This window comes from Lissotriton vulgaris, chromosome 1_1 (genome assembly GCF_964263255.1).
Source record: "Lissotriton vulgaris chromosome 1_1, aLisVul1.2, whole genome shotgun sequence".
Classification (NCBI taxonomy): Eukaryota; Metazoa; Chordata; class Amphibia; order Caudata; family Salamandridae; genus Lissotriton; species Lissotriton vulgaris.
In genome coordinates, this window is record NC_141685.1 from 1129261263 (window position 1) to 1129279340 (window position 18078).

The window sequence follows — 18078 nt, forward strand, 5'->3', positions numbered from 1 at the left end:
GCAAACATCAATTAAATACAATAATAGAAGGAAATATACATACAGTTGACCTAAAACGACTAAAATGGTCAAATGAAACAATCGATACTTTACAGTCCAAAATAAAGATGATGATAACGGCCAGTGATGTCGAGGCCCTGAACAAAATTCAAGCTTGGGTAAAATTCACGGCGGATTTCACAACAGTAATGCAGAGTGGACAACATTAGACTAAAAATCATGGGCAAAAAAAGAATCGAATAAAAAAACAACGGCTAGGTTGAGAGCCTTGAAATGCAAACTTAAAAAAGCCACCAGAAGGCTAAAAAGAACAGTTCTCGACCAAGTATCTTGGGCTGGGGTATGGCAGCTAAGGAAAATCTATAAAAAAAGAGCTATGGGAAGAAAAACGAATGAGCAATGACAAATTTTGGGCTGAATTGCTCTGTAGTGCCAAGAAAACGAATTTAAACACATTCTGGGAAATCATAAACAAATAACACAGGCCGGTGAACGCGCTTTTATTAAACATTCAAGAACATGAGTGGGTTGAATTTCTAACCATGAAGTTCACAGAGATCGTCACTCATGACAGGCCAGAAGTAATCACTCCGGGTCAGGCTGAGGGGAAAAACATCCAAACCTAACATACAAGGGGTCATTGAAACCAATAGTTCAGGAGAGGTCACCATATGTCACACAACAGAAAAAACGTCTCCGGGGCTAAGCAAATGGTGGAAAAAGGGAAACTGCAGGTAATAAAAGGCATACATTCCCCGAATACAGGGACAAGTCATTCCTCCACGTTACTCGGAGTTATACGTATAATTAAGAAAGGCAGAGGTGACGGTGCTCCAGGACCTAATGGAATCCCTCAAGCAATTTTCAAGCATGACACCACATCTTTCTGGGGCAATTATCTTTTGAAGCTATATAAAGAAATAGAGCTCCTAAATTATATTCCACCGAATTGGCAAGGCTCGATACGGACACCCATTTTTAAAGGAGGAGATGGAACTAATCCATCAAACTACAGGCTAATCGCCCTCTTAGATGTTGAAGCAAAATATTACGCCTCACTCATTCTAGAAGACCTGAAGGATTAGTTCGACAATCTCAATCTTATCCCAGTAAATCAGACCGGCTTCAGGCAAGAAATAGGGACGATAGCGAACATCCTAGCTCTATCTTTAATAGCTAACAAATGCAAGCAGAGGAAACAACAACTTTACCTCTGCTACATAGACCTAAAGGCTACATTTGATAGCTTTGATAGTCACCTCATTTGGAAAAAAATTGTGAGCCTGGGATATGCCAGAAAGGTTACTAAAAGGAATACTGCTATTCTACTCCAATACATGGTTAAGAATTAATATAGGAGACGGCTCCAGACTATCAAGAAAGTTGTCTACGACCAGAGGCCTCAAGCAAGGGTGTGTTTTGGCCCCATTAGGTCCTGGAGCACCGTCACCTCTGTCTTTCTTAGTTATACGTATAACTCCTTCGAGTAACGTGGAGGAATGACTTGTCACACCTGACCTGACCCTGGTCGGTGACGGTCGCTCCACCCGCCGCGCGGCTCTCCCAGAGTGTGCCCGGTCTCCCTGCCTGCCTCTACCCGCTCGCCGCTGACCCCGGTCTCCCTGCCTGCCTGCTGCTACCTGCTCGCCGCTGACCCCGTGTCTCAGGCTTCCTCTTCTCCTCGCTGCTGCTACCAGTGCTTGTTTTCGTTTCTTGCCATTTTTCTGTGCCCCGACCTCCGTGGTCGTCGCTCTTCCCCTCGGGACCGCTTTCCCGCCTCAGACCCCTCCCCGCTCCCTGCCGCTGCTCCCCTGCGGCCCACCCCCCTTTTGTCTTCTGTACCCCGATCCCCTTCCCCGCGCCACCGCGCTCCCGCCTCCCAGCTGCTCCTCCCTCCCACCGGATACTTAAGGTCTGCCAGCGTGTCTGGGAGCTGTGACCTGACCTGACCCTGGTCGGCGACGGTCGCTCCACCCCCCGCGTGGCTCTCCCTGAGTGTGCCCGTTCTCCCTGCCTGCCTCTACCCGCTCGCCGCTGACCCCGGTCTCCCTGCCTGCCTGCCTCTACCTGCTCGCCGCTGACCCCGTGTCTCAGGCTTCCTCTTCTCCTCGCTGCTGCTACCAGTGCTTGTTTTTGTTTCTTGCCATTTTTCTGTGCCCCGACCTCCGTGGTCGTCGCTCTTCCCCTCGGGACCGCTTTCCCACCTCAGACCCCTCCCCGCCGCTGCTCCCCTGCGGCCCGCCCACCTTTTGTCTTCTGTACCCCGATCCCCTTCCCCGGGCCACCCCGCTCCCGCCTCCCAGCTGCTCCTCCCTCCCTCCGGATACTTAAGGTCTGCCAGCACGACGGGGAGCTGTGACTTGACCTGACCTGACCCCGGTCGGTGACGGTCGCTCCACCCGCCGCGCGGCTCTCCCTGAGTGTGCCCGGTCTCCCTGCCTGCCTCTACCCGCTCGCCGCTGACCCCGGTCTCCCTGCCTGCCTGCACCTGCTCGCCGCTGACCCCGTGTCTCAGGCTTCCTCTTCTCCTCGCTGCTGCTACCAGTGCTTGTTTTTGTTTCTTGCCGTTTTTCTGTGCCCCGACCTCCGTGGTCGTCGCTCTTCCCCTCGGACCGCTTTCCCACCTCAGACCCCTCCCCGCTCTATGCCGCTGCTCCCCTGCGGCCCCGCCCCACTTTTGTCTTCTGTACCCCGATCCCCTTTCCCGCACCACCCCGCTCCTGCCTCCCAGCTGCTCCTCCCTTCCTCTGCGCCATTTATGGCGGAGTCCGCGCGTACGCCGAAGGCGCGCCAGTCTGCGCGCCCGTCTGCGCCTGGAGTGCACCCAGCGCCAGGAACCCGGGATCTCACCGATGCCAACGTACCCGACGAACATAGGTCGCCACCAGCCTCCACGCACTCAACACCGGCCGGCACCCCGCCTGCCACCGGGCCACCCCGAAACGCACCCACGGACCCTTCACCTGCAGAGAGTGCAAATTCACCTGCATCCGTCCCGGACCAGCACCCACCAAGCCTACCAGCAACAAGAATCACCTCAAGTGCATCCTGCTCAACACCCGATCCGTGCACAGGCATGCAGTCGAACTCTGGAACCTCCTAGACACAATTATAATAATAATAATAATAATAATAATCACATTTGTAAAGCGCACAGCACCGGACGTCGCCTTCCTCACGAAAACCTGGATGAATGCCTCATAAGCCCCCGACATCGCCATAGCCATCCCGGACGGCTACAAGATCACCCGGAAGGACCGCACCAACCAGACCGGAGGAGGCATCGCCATAGTCCACAGAAACACCATTCGCATCACAACCAACTCTGAAGACACCCTCACAGCCGCCGAACACCTGCACTTCCAGATATACACCGACCCCAGGACCACCCTCAGAGGCACCCTTATCTACAGACCCCAGGGACCACGCACCCAATTCAGCGAAGCCATCGTCGACTTCGTAAGCCCGCACGCCCTCACCTCCCCAGACTACATCCTCCTAGGAGACCTCAACTTCCACCTAGAGAACAACAATGACAGCAACACCACTACCCTACTGGTCAACCTCGCCAACTTCGGACTCAAGCAACTAGTGAACACCCCCACCCACTACACCAGCCACACACTCGATCCCGTCTTCTCCAGCAAGCACGTTTCCTTCAGCCACTCCCCCGGACTCCACTGGACTGACCACAGCTGCGTCCACTTCTCCTTCAAGAAAACCACGACCCACCACCACCCGCAACAGGCCCCCCGCAAAAGCTGGAGCAAGATCACCGCCGACCAGCTCACCAAGTCCCTCAGCCAGAATCCTCCCACCATCACGACGGACCCCAACGAAGCAGCCCGCAACCTCGCACAATGGCTCACCGGCTGCGCCAACTAACTCGCACCACTGAAGAAACCACCCAGCAGACCGCACAGGAGAAAGCCTCGTGGTTCACGGACGACCTCATAAATTCAAAGAAAACCTGCCGCTCCCTGGAGAAAACCTGGCGCCAGGACCAGACAACCGAGAACATGACAGCCCTCAAGAACGCCACCCGCAAGCACCACCAACTGATCCGTACCACCAAGAGAACTACCTACAAACAGCGCCTGGACAACAACACCCACAACAGCAAGGAACTCTTCAGCATCGTTAAAGAGCTCTCCAACCCCAGCGCCTGCACCAACGACATCACACCCTCGCAAGACCTCTGCGACGCACTCACCTCGTTCTTTCACCGCAAGATCGCCGACCTACACGACAGCTTCGGCGCACAGACCAACCACCGAACCAGCGCACCCAACCGCCACCCTCTGCACCTGGAACCCGATCAACACCGAAGACACCGCCCGCACGATGAGCACCATCCACTCCGGCTCCCCCACCGATCTATGCCCACACCACATCTTTAACAAAGCCGACTCCATCATCGCACCCCAACTCCACGACGTCATCAACAGCTCCTTTGCTTCTGCCACCTTCACGGAGAGCTGGAAGCATGCCGAACTCAGCGCCCTCCTGAAAAAACCCACCACGGACCTCAAGAACTTTCGACCCATCTCACTCCTCCCGTTTCCTGCCAAAGTCATCGAGAAGACGGTCAACAAACAACTCCTCCACCTTCCTCGAGACAAACGGATCCCTCGACCCATCACAGTCCGGGTTCTGAACAAACCACAGCACTGAGACCGCCCTCATCGCAGCTACCGATGACATCAGGTCGATGCTCGACAACTGGGAAACCACTGCACTCATCCTCCTGGATCTCTCAGCAGCCTTCGACACGGTATGCCACCGCACCCTAATACAACGTCTCAGCGGCCCTGGAATGGATCATCTTGTTCCTCACCGGTAGAACCCAGAGAGTCCGCTTCCCCCGTTCCGGTCCGCGGCCACCAAAGTCATCTGCGGCGTCCCACAAGGATCCTTGCTCAGCCCCCTCCCTCTTCAACGTCTACATGAGCCCCCTCGCGGCCATCGCACGCAAACACAACCTCAACTTCATCTCCTACGCCGACGACACACAGCTGATCCTCTCCCTCACCAACGACCCGGACACCGCCAGAGCCAGCCTCCAGGAAGGAATGAAGGACGTCGCGGAATGGATGAAGCTCAGCCGTCTGAAACTGAACTCAGACAAGATGGAAATCCTCATCCTGGGACCGTCCCCCTCGACCTGGAACGACTCCTGGTGGCCACCTGCCCTGGGCACCTCCCCCAAACCCACCGACCACGCATGCAACCTGGGCTTCATCCTGGACTCCTCCCTCACGATGACCAAGCAAGTCAACGCCGTTTCAGCATCCTGTTTCAACACCTTGCGCCTGCTCCATAAAATCTTCAGATGGATCCCCACCGCAACCAGGAAGACGGTCACCCAGGCCCTTGTCACCAGCCGCCTGGACTACGGAAACACCCTCTACGCCGGAACCACTATCAAGCTCCAGACAAGACTACAGCGCATACAGAACGCCTCGGCAAGACTCACCCTGGACATCCCCCGCCACATCCACATCTCCGCCCATCTGAAGAATCTGCACTGGCTCCCCATTAGCAAGAGAATCACGTCCGACTCCTCACCCAAGCACACAAGGCCCTTCACGACGCGGGCCCCAAGTACCTCAACATCCGCCTCGCATTCTACACACCAACCCGCCAGCTCCACTCTGCCAGCCTCGCCCATGCCACCATCCCAAGTTTTCACAAAGCCACCGCCGGAGGAAGATCCTTCTCTTACCTGGCAGCCAAGACCTGGAACTCCCTCCCCACCCACCTCCGGCTGACACAGGACCATCTCGCCTTCAGGAAGCAACTTCAGAGCTGGCTGTTCGAGCAGTAGCAACCTCCCCCCAGCGCCTTGAGACCCTAACGGGTGAGTAGCGCGCTCTACAAATTCCCTGATTGATTGATTGAATTTGTTCATGTCCGATCTTTCACAGAGGCTAGACTGCACTAACTCTCACCCGCCGATACTTGGTAAGGGAAGGCCTGCACTGGGTTTGAGATATTTTAGCAATTGGTGTACCTTGTCTCGCATTCCGGCTTTGCCCCAGTTTCGTTTCTGCTGCCGGGCTGCCATTTTGTGGAGTGTTTGTTTACATTGTATGTGCCCGTGTCTCCTCCCAGCTCCCGCCTCCCAGCTGCCCCGCCCACGCTCCGCCCCCTCCACTCTCCATTTATGTCAGATGTACCAACGCGCAGCGTCCACGCGCTACGTCCGCGCTGAAGGTGCGCCAAAGGTAAGCCCGTCTACGCCCGTCCGCGCCTGTACCGCGCCCAGCGCCAGACCCCGTGGTCCTCGTAATGTCCACCCCTCCCGCATTACTTACGATGCCACCACCCTCCTAGCCCTTAACCCCGGCCGTTCCCCCTACTGCGTCCAAGCCGCTCCTGGACACACCCATGGACCCTTCTCCTGCAATTCCTGCAAGTTCAACGGCACCAAGAACAACTCCTCATCTACGAACACACAACAGATATCCGACCCCAACCACCTACAATGCATCCTGCTCAACACCCGCTCAGTCCACAGGCACGCCATCGACATCTGGAATCTACTAGACACCATCTCTCCGGACGTCGCCTTCCTAACAGAAACTTGGATGAACGCCACATCAGCCCCAGACATCACCATTGCCATCCCGGAAGGCTATAAGATCATTCGCAAGGACCGTACCGACCACACAGGAGGAGGCATCGCTATTGTCCATAAGAAATCCATCCGCATCTCAACCAGCTCAGACGTCAATCTCGCCAACACTGAACACCTTCACTTCCAGATCCACATCAACCCCAAGACCACACTCAGGGGCACCCTCCTTTACAGGCCTCCAGGACCCCACGCACAATTTAGTGAAGACATCACGGACTTCATCACTCTACAAGCGCTCCCCTCCAAAGATTACATCCTTTTGGGAGACCTCAACTTTCACCTTGAAAAGAACAACGACCGCAACACCACCACCCTTTTGGACAACCTCGCCAACCTCGGACTTAAACAACTTGTCACTTCCCCCACCCACATCGCAGGTCACACACTCGGCCCTATCTTCACCTCCAGCAAACATGTCTCCTTCGGCCACACCACGGCTCTCCTTTGGACTGACCACAGCTGCGTTCACTTTACCTACAACAAGCCCACACCCAACAACCACCCCCAACCCACTCTGCAAAGAAACTGGAACAAAACCACCATCGACCAGATCTCCTCATCGCTTCTTCTAAACCCCCCAGCCCACTCCTCAAACCCCGACCAAGCCGCCACCAACCTCACCCAATGGTTATCCAACAGCGCCGACATCCTAGCACCACTGAAAAAACGACAAATCAAACTAGGCAGCAAGAAGGCCTCCTGGTTCAACGATGATCTTAAGAAATCCAAGAAACTCTGTCGCTCCCTTGAGAAGGCCTGGAAAAAAGACCCAACCACCAGCACCAAGGACGCCTTCAAAAACGCCACCAGCATACACCACCAACTGATCCGGAATGCCAAGAAAGCCGCTTTCAAGGACCGACTAGACAACAACGCCCACAACAGCAAGGAATTATACAACATCGTCAAGGAATTTACCAACCCCTCAGCCAACTCCGACATCACCCCCTCTCAAGCCCTCTGCGACTCCCTAGCCTCATTCTTCCACAACAAAATTGCAGACATCCACAACAGCTTCGACAACCGACCCGAAGACCAACCCACCCAACCCCCTGCAGGACCCCCACCCCCCTTGAACACCCTCAATGACTGGAAGCCAATCTCCACTGAGGACACCATCCATCTGATGAACTCTATCCACTCAGGATCCCCCACAGACCCATACCCTCACCACATCTTTAACAAAGCAGACTCCATCATAGCACCGCACCTCCAAGACCTCATCAACTGCTCCCTCAACTCCGCAACCTTACCGGAAAGCTGGAAACATGCCGAACTCAGCGCCCTCCTGAAGAAACCCACAGCTGACCCCACCGAACTCAAAAACTACCGCCCCATCTCACTCCTCCCATTCCCGGCCAAAGTCATCGAGAAAGCGGTCAACAACCAGCTCGCCGCCTTCCTCGAAACCAACAAATCCCTCGACTCCTCACAATCCGGCTTCCGAGCCAAGCACAGCACTGAAACCGCCCTCATCGCAGCAACAGACGACATTCGAACTCTACTGGACAATGGAGACACAGTCGCCCTCATCCTCCTCGACCTCTCCGCAGCCTTCGACACGGTCTGTCATAGCACCCTTTTAAAACGCCTCAGAAACGTCGGAATCCAAGGTAAAGCACTGGAATGGATCACCTCGTTCCTCACCGGAAGAACCCAAAGAGTCCGCCTTCCACCATTCAAGTCAGAGGCCACTGAAGTCATCTGCGGCGTACCACAAGGATCTTCACTCAGCCCCACCCTTTTCAACGTATACATGAGCCCCCTCGCGGTCATCGCACGCCAACACAACCTCAACATCATCTCCTACGCCGATGACACTCAACTGATCCTATCTCTCACCAGAGACCCGAACACTGCCAAAACCAACCTGCATGAAGGAATGAAAGAAGTAGCCGACTGGATGAAGCACAGCCGCCTGAAACTGAACTCCGACAAAACAGAAGTCCTCATCCTAGGCACCTCCCCCTCCGCCTGGGATGACTCTTGGTGGCCAGAGGCCCTTGGAAAAGCACCCATCCCTACGGACCACGCACGGAACCTGGGCGTCATCCTGGATTCCTCACTCTCGATGAACAGACAAGTCAACGCCGTTTCTTCATCTTGCTTCAACATTCTTCGCATGCTCAAAAAAACATTTCGTTGGATCCCCACCGAAACTAGGAAAACGGTCACCCACGCTCTGGTCACGAGCCGACTGGACTACGGAAACACCCTCTACGCCGGTACTACCGCAAAACTCCAGAAAAAACTCCAACGCATCCAGAATGCTTCAGCCAGGCTCATATTAGACATCCCGCGTCAAGAACACATCTCTGGTCACCTGAAAAACCTCCACTGGCTCCCCGTCAATAAGAGGATTACTTTCCCGCTCCTAACCCACGCACACAAAGCACTCTACGAAATCGGACCCGAATGCCTCAACACACGATTGTCCTTCTACACCCCCTCCCGCCAGCTACGATCCTCCAACCAAGCCCTTGCCACTGTACCTCGCATCAACAAAACCACCATGGGAGGTAGATCCTTCTCCTACCTGGCAGCTAAAACCTGGAACTCACTTCCCACTCACCTTCGCCTTACTCAGAACCACCTAGCATTCAGAAAGCAACTTAAAACGTGGATATTTGACAAGTAATTCCCCACCCTGCTTCAAGCGCCTTGAGACCCTCTGGGTATGTAGCGCGCTATATAAATTTTTTGACTTGACTTGACTTGACTAACAAAGATCGGCCTTCAAAGATCTTTAAATGAAATGTCAGATTACATCTCAGCGAATAAATTAGAAATAAACACATCAAAAACTAAAACTATGGTGATTGGCAGTCAGCGGAGATGCAAGCAGACTATCTCGCTTAATGGCAACCAACTAGAGGAAGTAAAAAAAGACAAGTACTTGGGATTCTATATCGACCACTTACAAAATCGTATAGAACAAAAAAAGTACATGACTCGGAGAACCAGCGCGCTCATATTCGCCTTCAGTCAACTGGCAAAAAAGTTGAAGGGCCCATCATATAAACCATTGTTAGCAGTGATGATGGCGAAAATCCTCCCCATGATAACATATGCCAGTGCTGCTTTTCACGGTGAAGACTCAGAGATTTTAAACCAACTAACAGTCTCTACCTATAAAAAAGTTTTTCAGCTACAACGGTCAGCCTCACCGGCACAGGTTCGTCTGGAATTCGCTTAACAAATGAAATCATAGGGAGAATGTACTCTACAGTAAAAATCTGGTACCGGATAAAACCGAATACAGCCAAATCACCAATTAATGAAGCTCTGTGGACCGAAGTAGACGAAGATAGAAATTCTCCTTATAATCAATATTTATGTAAATCTCTTTCAATAACTTGTACAACTGATTTATGGAATCAAAGCCTGCCATATCAGTCCTTCAAACAAGCAATAAACATAGCAGCTAAAATTAATTCAGTACTATTTGACAAAAATATCTTCAGGACAAGGTTGCACGCTTAGATGGTGATAAACAATTACAAGACACTTGCACCAGCTTCATATTTGATCTTGACATTCTCAATTTATTTGAAAAAGCAACTAATGGCATTACATTTTGGAAAACTACCATCCATAGTGGACCAGCCAAACTGGGTGCATACAGGCCCTAAATCATGCCGGCTTTGTAATTATCACAAAGAAGACTTTATTCATGTAATCTGCACATGTAAAAAACTTTACAACAAACGAGCCACCCTGCTCAGACAAAGTTTTAATGTGAGAGGCATTAGGTCCTGTAGAGCTGTAATAATTGCCTGTCTAGATCCATCAGACCCACAACTGAATGGCAAATTGATCAAATTCCTTAAAGTTTTTGAAAGCTTTGTTAACAGGGACAGATCCCTGGCAGAGAAAAATGGACAAGTACTTGGCAATTGAATTTTAACAATGACATTTTATGAGTGTCTAACAGAGATAAAATGGACATATTGTTTATTCTCTTTTAATTTTGTTTGGAATATATATATCTTTTTATATTGTTATGGTTTTAATTGACTAAACAATAAATACTTACTTACTTACTTACTTACTTACTCTTCAATTCCTTTGAAATATCCTTCCGTGCTGTTCACACGTTAATCTTACTTCAGTCCCAAAACGAAACAATCCAAATCCAAAGTCCACGCATAATCTTAAACAAGTTCAGGCAGTATACATTCCCAAACTGCCAGCGCCGTGGTATCAATTCGTGGGAAATTCAAATGCTCCTTTTTCTCTATATCTTCACACCTGCAGTGCTGCCAATTCTGTATTCTCCAGCAATTTCACTGTTCTCCTGGCTCCCGGCCCAATAAATCCGGACAAAGTGCTGCAAATTAAATTCTGTTGACTTGAAATTACTATTCCTTTAACTATTGAAACTTGGGCCCAGACTGGGGGTACATGTAAAAGTAGAAAGCCACAAAATCCCAGAGGTTTTCTAATGCACATAAATAAAAGCATGCTTACTTTACTAAGCAAACCTCGTATCTCAGAATACGGTATACTCATTACTTTTACTGCATAATACAATGACTTTTGGGAACGAAGCTAAAGTCCTGCTTAAGATGACGACTACACTAAGTTATTGCCCTTCTATCACAAATAAGCAAGCCGGGCCGAAGAAGGCTGAAATGCCAGAAACCGGTCCCCGGTAGCTTGTCTCCTTTCTGGTGAAGAATTGGCTTGGTAGTTTAGTCTGCCCTGTTCCCATGATGCACTGGGCCAGGGACAGACTGATTTGCATATAGCCAGGTTCTGAGCTGGGATGGTGCAGTGAGATAAATAACGGTGATGGATCAAGCCCTGATCTTTGGACTGGGTAAGAGTGGTCTGCTCAATTCAGACACTCTGTTCATCACCACCCCCTTTTCTGAATCAAAGAGCAGATCAGCCATACCCGCCCGCCCGCAATGCACAAAGGACACATAAAATGGTAATAACTTTTGGATATTACCATTTTATGTTTTGGCTTTCTCGCTCTGCGAGAAAGCATTGGGGTGACGCTCCTCTGCCCTAGTGGAAGAGCTGCCCCTGTGTTCTGGGTACAAGTGTATATTTTTTCAAGCTCATGCCTGGATGCAAACAATGGGTTTTTCTAGTGGGTAAAGAACTGGTACAGCGAGCCTTTCTCTACGTGGCCGCATTGGCTCCTGGCCTGGTGAAAATGGGAAATTTCAGAGTTTGGTTGAGGAGGTGCCTCATCTTGAACCAAATGCCCCAAGCAGCACGGTCCGAGCGGTGTGGTAAGGGCACTGTCTTTAGTTGTGGGTGTCTGAGAGCATACATCACTGGAGCAGTATGCATTCGAGTGAAGCTGCTTGTGAACAAGCTTGTTGGGGGAATCTCATTGCCATCAGTCCTTTGATGGTGGAATCCCAGTACGAGGATGTTGAGGCATAGGTGAGAAAACAGCTGAGCATAGTCAATGTCAACCCAAACATCCTTGTGTGCATCTCTCCCCTACAGGCCCCAGCACAGAGGAACAAGCGGCAGCAGCAACACGAGCTCATCGCTGAGCTGCGTCGGCGACAGGCCAAAGACCACCGACCAGTCTACGAAGGGAAGGATGGCACTATTGAGGACATCATCACAGGTGAGTGCCACTCGTTCTGGGTCAATAAGATTGTATTTTTTTAAATAATCCCCCCAAAAAACGGTGTTTATTGATGGACTCCACATTCAAGACCTGGAAATGTTTTTTTTTTTTTTTTTTTGCCCTAGTGTTCATGATTCTTTTTTCTTTCTAAGTGTAATGCTAGTCCAGTGCTAAGTTTTTAGCAATTGTGTATTCTGACATGTCCAGTTTTCATCCGTGTCTCTGTCTCTCTACCTTTTCCCTGAATGGTTGCAGTGCTGAAGAGTGTTCCCTTCACAGCCCGAACCGCCAAGCGTGGCTCTCGGTTCTTCTGTGATGCACCCCTCTCCGAGGAGCCTTACTCCTAGCCCTATTGCACTGTAAATGCACAGAGAGGTATATGTGCTGTTTATACCTTCGCATGTGTCATGCAGTATCGTTCCGTCTGCTGGAAATGAGGAAGCTCTGCATGTCTGAATGTAATCATCAGCTCCCATAGTATTGTCTTGTGGTGCTACACTGTACCTTTACTGCATGACCAAGCATGTCCCATTGCATGCCTGAGTAGTCTGCATTTCCCATGCTCCGTCAAGCCAGGCCTCCATTGCTACGTTTCTGCACCTCTCACCGTATAAAACCTTATTAGGCTCCCACTTTCTGAAAAATAATACATGTAGCCAAACTGTGCATGGTAGATGATCTCATCTTTGTCATGTGAATGCTGCATGTCTGCATGCTAACAAGAGGTGAGGGATTGAACCAAACTACTTTGTGCATATGCCAGAACAGGTAGTACATGTGAACCAGGTTATTTAGTTATACTACCAGGTAGGGCACCCTCTGAGTCGGGTGTTCAGGTTTCCCACAAACCTAGCTGTCTGCCCTTCTCCAGTGGCCTGTTCAAGCACTTGCTTCTATTGTTTTTTCAGGCATCACAGCAGCATGTTGGTGGTTTTCGCAGAGATCAGGTCATGCTTTGATTGTAGAGGGCAGTCCATTTCTGTGCATGCTCTCACTGCAGCGTGGAGACTCCATACCCTTATGTGCTCCTGTTGTACAGTGCAGACCATGCCCACTTGTGCTTTTAGTGTAGAGTTGGAGTCATGCCTCCTCTGTGCTTTACTGTAACGTGATGTCCAGGCACAGACTGGAAGGCTCTTTGTTACTGCAGAGGGGAGTCAAGACCTCATGAGTACTGTTACTAAATTCAAAAGACAAAAAAAAGAACCCTTAGGTCTATGCACAGTAGTATCCTAGCTTGGAACCTTAACCGTTGTGAAGTGTCCTTTTATAGGATGGTTTCCCTCACCCACCATAGATGGCATACCTCATCATTCGGAACCTCGTGGTATTGTGATGCCTATTCATGATAGGGCTACAACCCCCTCACTGAGTGGGAGGATATCAGGAATGTTTTCGTATCAAGAGAGGTATACTAAATACTCAACTGTGGAGCTCTGTGTTGTGAGGGCAGCAGAGCAAGTGAAAGTGATGGTTAAAACCAACTACAGGGTTCACAAAAAACGTTATTAGGGTGACCCGGGGCTAGGGTTAAAAGCAATGTAGCACTGTGGGGCATAGTTAAATCCACTTGTGTGTCACACAAAAGTCGACCTGTTTTAGCCTATGACCCAGATGGTGTTGAGGCTTTCTTCAGGACCTATAAATGCTGCTGCTCAAAAGTTCTCAAATCAAAAAGGCATAGGGAAAATGTTACTTACACAGTAGGCGTCTGTTCTTGGCATGTAGAGCTGTAGATTCTCATGCTTTGCATACTCTTGCCATCTAGTGTTGGGTCCGGACGTTGCAAGTTGTTTTTGTTTGAAAAAGTCTTTCCAGTCACGAGGTAGGTGACTCCTCCTTTCGGTGATCGTGCGAAAGGGCATCAACTCCATTGTTATATTGTTTTCCCACAGAGGGTGAGAAATTGAGTTTAGGAAGTGTAGATAGAGCTGTCTATGCATATGAATGTCAATTAAGAACTACAACCACTACAGGAGACCGGGGAGGTGGGTGGGCGCATGTGAATCTACAGCTCTACATGCCAAGAACAGATGCTTACTGGATAAGTAACATTTTCCGTTTGAGGCATGTGAGCTGTAGATCACATGCTTTGCATAGACTATATAGCATTAATCTCCCAAAGCGGTGGCTAACCTGTAGTGGCTGTGGTTGTTGGAAATAGTGTGTTTGAGGCATATGGGCTGCAGACCACACACTGTTGCATCAGATCACCATCTGGTGGTGGGCCCGGATGATTACACTTTGTTGTTGTCTTGGAAGAGTCTTTGTCTGCTGGATGACTCCTCCCTTAGACCGTAGTGCGCATGGTCATCGACTCCATCGCCCGATTGTTTTTTTTCCGCCATCGGGCTCGGATGTGTTCATCGTTCGGTCCAGTTACTGATCTCCTTTCGAACCCATAAATCAATCTACAACATCAATATCGTCTTCAACACTGATTCCGGTCGCCCGCGTCGTAGAAAGGATCCACTTCTTGATTCCAGCGCTAGTCGGGGCGGTCGGGCCCAACTGCGCCATTGGGCCTTTGGCTCATGGAAAGAACACCGTTCAAGAAGTGCCCTCAGTGTGGACACAAGTTCCCCCACACAGACCTTCATGAGGTTTGCAACCTGTGTTTGTCTCCAGAGCACGAGAGTCGAGACTGTGAGGCCTGTGCTTCGGTCCGGTCCAAGAAAACAATCAGGGACCGTCGAGCTCGAAGAGCTATGGAGCAGTCATCATCGTCCACACCAGACCTCATCATCGACGAGGCGCCGATCGAGGTAGACGTCGAAGAACAGCAAGAAGACGTCGCTTCCGAAGCAGAAGAGTCCGCTTCCGGAGCAGAGGATCGATCCGAAGATGATGATCTTCTTCCAGCTGGTCAACCGGTCGTGAGTAAGAGTGTCGACCCTGTTCACCCCTCCCATACCGGGACAGGCTTCGGTTCCACCCCCACCTTCGGGTCCGGGTATACACCGATCGAAACTTTCCGACGCCACACCTTCAGGCTCGGCAGCGAAGAGTATTAAAAAGCCTCCAGTCGACTCGGGCTCGAGTCAGTCTGTCGGTCCCGAAAAACAAAAAGTGCTTAAGCCGAAGTCAACACCGGCACCCAAACATCCATCGGTACCGAAAGTTACCGAACCGAAGCCAAGTTTGGTGTCAAAAAACGCTCTTAAATTTACCGAAACGAAAACGACCACGATAAAGAAAAAAGCGGACCCGAAAGCAGTTTCCATACCGAAACACACTTCAGCCCCAAAGGCAGACGAGTCTAAACACTCGGGATCAAAAGCTTCGGATCCAAAAAGTACAGATTCAAAGAAAAGGCAAGAAAAGCCTTCGGAAACGAAACCAAGACCCGTTCCAAAGATAATAGACACTGGAAAGCATAAACCTGTTGGCCCCAAACAAGATAAATCGGCTCCGAAAAAGGATTTACCAATAGAAGAGCTTTTCCAACCTGATGTAAGGCAAAAGACTCTAAAAATTCATCCAAAGACTGGACATGTGTACACAGTGCCTGAAAAGAGGAAAATGGACTGTCCTAAACCATCGCCTGTTCCTCCAAAGAAGCATGTTCAGACCTCCCCTATAAGACTGCCTTCACCAGAAGTAGAACTACTACCAGATATTTCTCCTGTACATTCATCAGCTAGCACACAACGCAAGATGAGGATTATGGAGATGATGATGTTGCTGGGCCATCAGGTGACCCATGGGAAGATTACAATGCACCAGATCTACCACAAGATGAGGCATACCCGTCTAGACCATCTCCACCAGATGACACCATTGGGTTCACACAGCTCATTCATAGAGCAGCTACTTTCCATGGAGTAGACTTGCAAGCAGATCCAATAGAAGAAGACTTCCTTATGGACACACTGTTAACGTCACATAAGACCACAACCACACTTCCAATACTTAATGGAGTGGTAAGACACGCACCAGAAATATTTAAAGACCCAGTCAGAGCCAGGGTAATTAATCCCAGATTGGAAAAGAAATACAAAGCGGCTCCCTCTGATCCAGCATATATTAAGGGACAGTTGCTACTAGATTCACTGGTAGTGTCAAATGCGAGAAAATGAGCCAACTCGCAGACAACAGGGGATGCTCCACCCCCTGACAAAGAATCTAAGCTTTTGGATGCCTCAGGGAAACGCACCCTATCACAAGATGCAAATGTATGGAGGATTGCTAACACTCAAGCTCTGTTAGCAAGATATGACAGGGCTCATTATGATGAGTTGGAGTCTATCTTGCAACACCTGCCAGAACAATATAAGGCCAGGGCTGCTGACTTAATACAAGAGGGCAAAGTAATAACAAATACCTCCATAAGAAAGCACACTAGACACTGCAGACACAGCATCTAGAGCAGTAAATACAGGGGTACTGTTGCGCAGACATGCATGGCTACGAATCTCTGCGTTTAAACCAGAAGTACAAGCCAGTATATTAAACCAGCCATTTTACCCACAACATCTTTTCGGTCCAAATGTAGACAGTGCATTGGAAAAAATGAAAAAAGATACAGATACAGCAAAATCAAACAGAGCTTTGCAAACTTAAGCCCATAGACCTTCCTTTCGTCGCTCCTCATATAGGGTCGCCTCTAAAAGTTTCCAAACTGACAACACCTCCTCTACTTGCAAAGCACCCAACCAAACCTCACCTAATAAGGGATATTATAGAGGAGGGTATAGGGGGAACAGTAATAAAGGCAGAGGCAATAACAATTGCAACGCTTCTACTCCCAAACAGTGACTTCCCTTCCATCCCCCCAGACCATTCCACTCTGGTCGGGGGAAGATTACAACAGTTCCTACCTGTCTGGAACTCCATCACCACAGACAGGTGGGTAAGACAAATAATTCAGTCAGGTTATTGTCTGGAGCTTACTTCCACTCCTCCAACAATACCACCCAGACAACGTCCTATGTCACAAGAACACCTCTCACTACTAAGACAAGAGGTAGAATCACTACTGCAAAAGAACGCAATAGAACTAGTACCAAAAGAACATCAGAACACAGGGGTTTACTCCCTCTATTTTCTCATACCCAAAAAGGACGGATCTCTCAGACCGATTCTAGATCTAAGACCCCTAAACCTATACATACATTCAGACCATTTTCATATGGTCACATTACAACAGGTTCTACCGTTACTAGAGAATGGCGACTTCCTTGCCACATTAGACCTCAAGGACGCCTACTTCCACATTCCCATTCATCAATCTCACAGAAAGTACCTAAGGTTTGTACTAGAAGGTCAGCACTACCAATTCAAAGTGCTCCCTTTCAGAGTAACAACAGCGCCTCAAGTGTTCACAAAGTGTCTAGCAGTAGTAGTAGCGCACTTAAGAAGGGACAACATTCATGTCTTCCCATATCTCGACGACTGGCTAATAAAATACAAGTCATACAACCAATGTGTACAGCACACGAGTTAGACAATCTGCCTGCTGCACAAGTTAGGGTTTACAATAAATCAAAAGAAGTCACATCTACAACCGTCCCTATCTCAGCAGTATCTAGGTGCCACAATAGATACTTCCAGGGCCATGGCATACCCCACCTTAATAAGAATACAAGCTATACAGACTCTCATCAAAAGATTTCAGCCACAACACTCACTACAAGCTCGAGTGTTCATGCAGTTAATAGGAATGATGGCATCTTGCATTTTCATAGCACCATAAGCAAGACTACAAATGTGCCCCATACAAGAATGCTTGGCAAGTCAGTGGAATCCGGCTCAACAAGAGATAACAGATCTGGTGGTGGTAGACGACCGGGCACATTGCTCTCTGCAATGGTGGAACACCAAAAACCTTTCCACGGGC

At 49.9% G+C, this 18078-nt stretch overlaps 1 protein-coding gene across 3 annotated transcripts in view; it reads left to right on the plus strand.

Annotated features, from left to right (window-relative positions):
- The window catches only part of LOC147748758 (formin-like protein 3), a 374701-nt gene that overhangs the window by 311768 nt on the left and 44855 nt on the right, over window positions 1-18078 (plus strand). For 2 of the 3 annotated variants that reach the window (XM_086963760.1, XM_086963765.1), the window contains 2 exons: window positions 12110-12236; window positions 12495-12614. In XM_086963760.1, coding sequence (XP_086819886.1) covers window positions 12110-12236; window positions 12495-12586 — 219 coding nt within the window. In that variant the 3' untranslated portion in view covers window positions 12587-12614. The remainder of the gene's footprint in view (window positions 1-12109; window positions 12237-12494; window positions 12615-18078) is intronic. The other variant, XM_086963763.1, reaches the window with a different exon arrangement.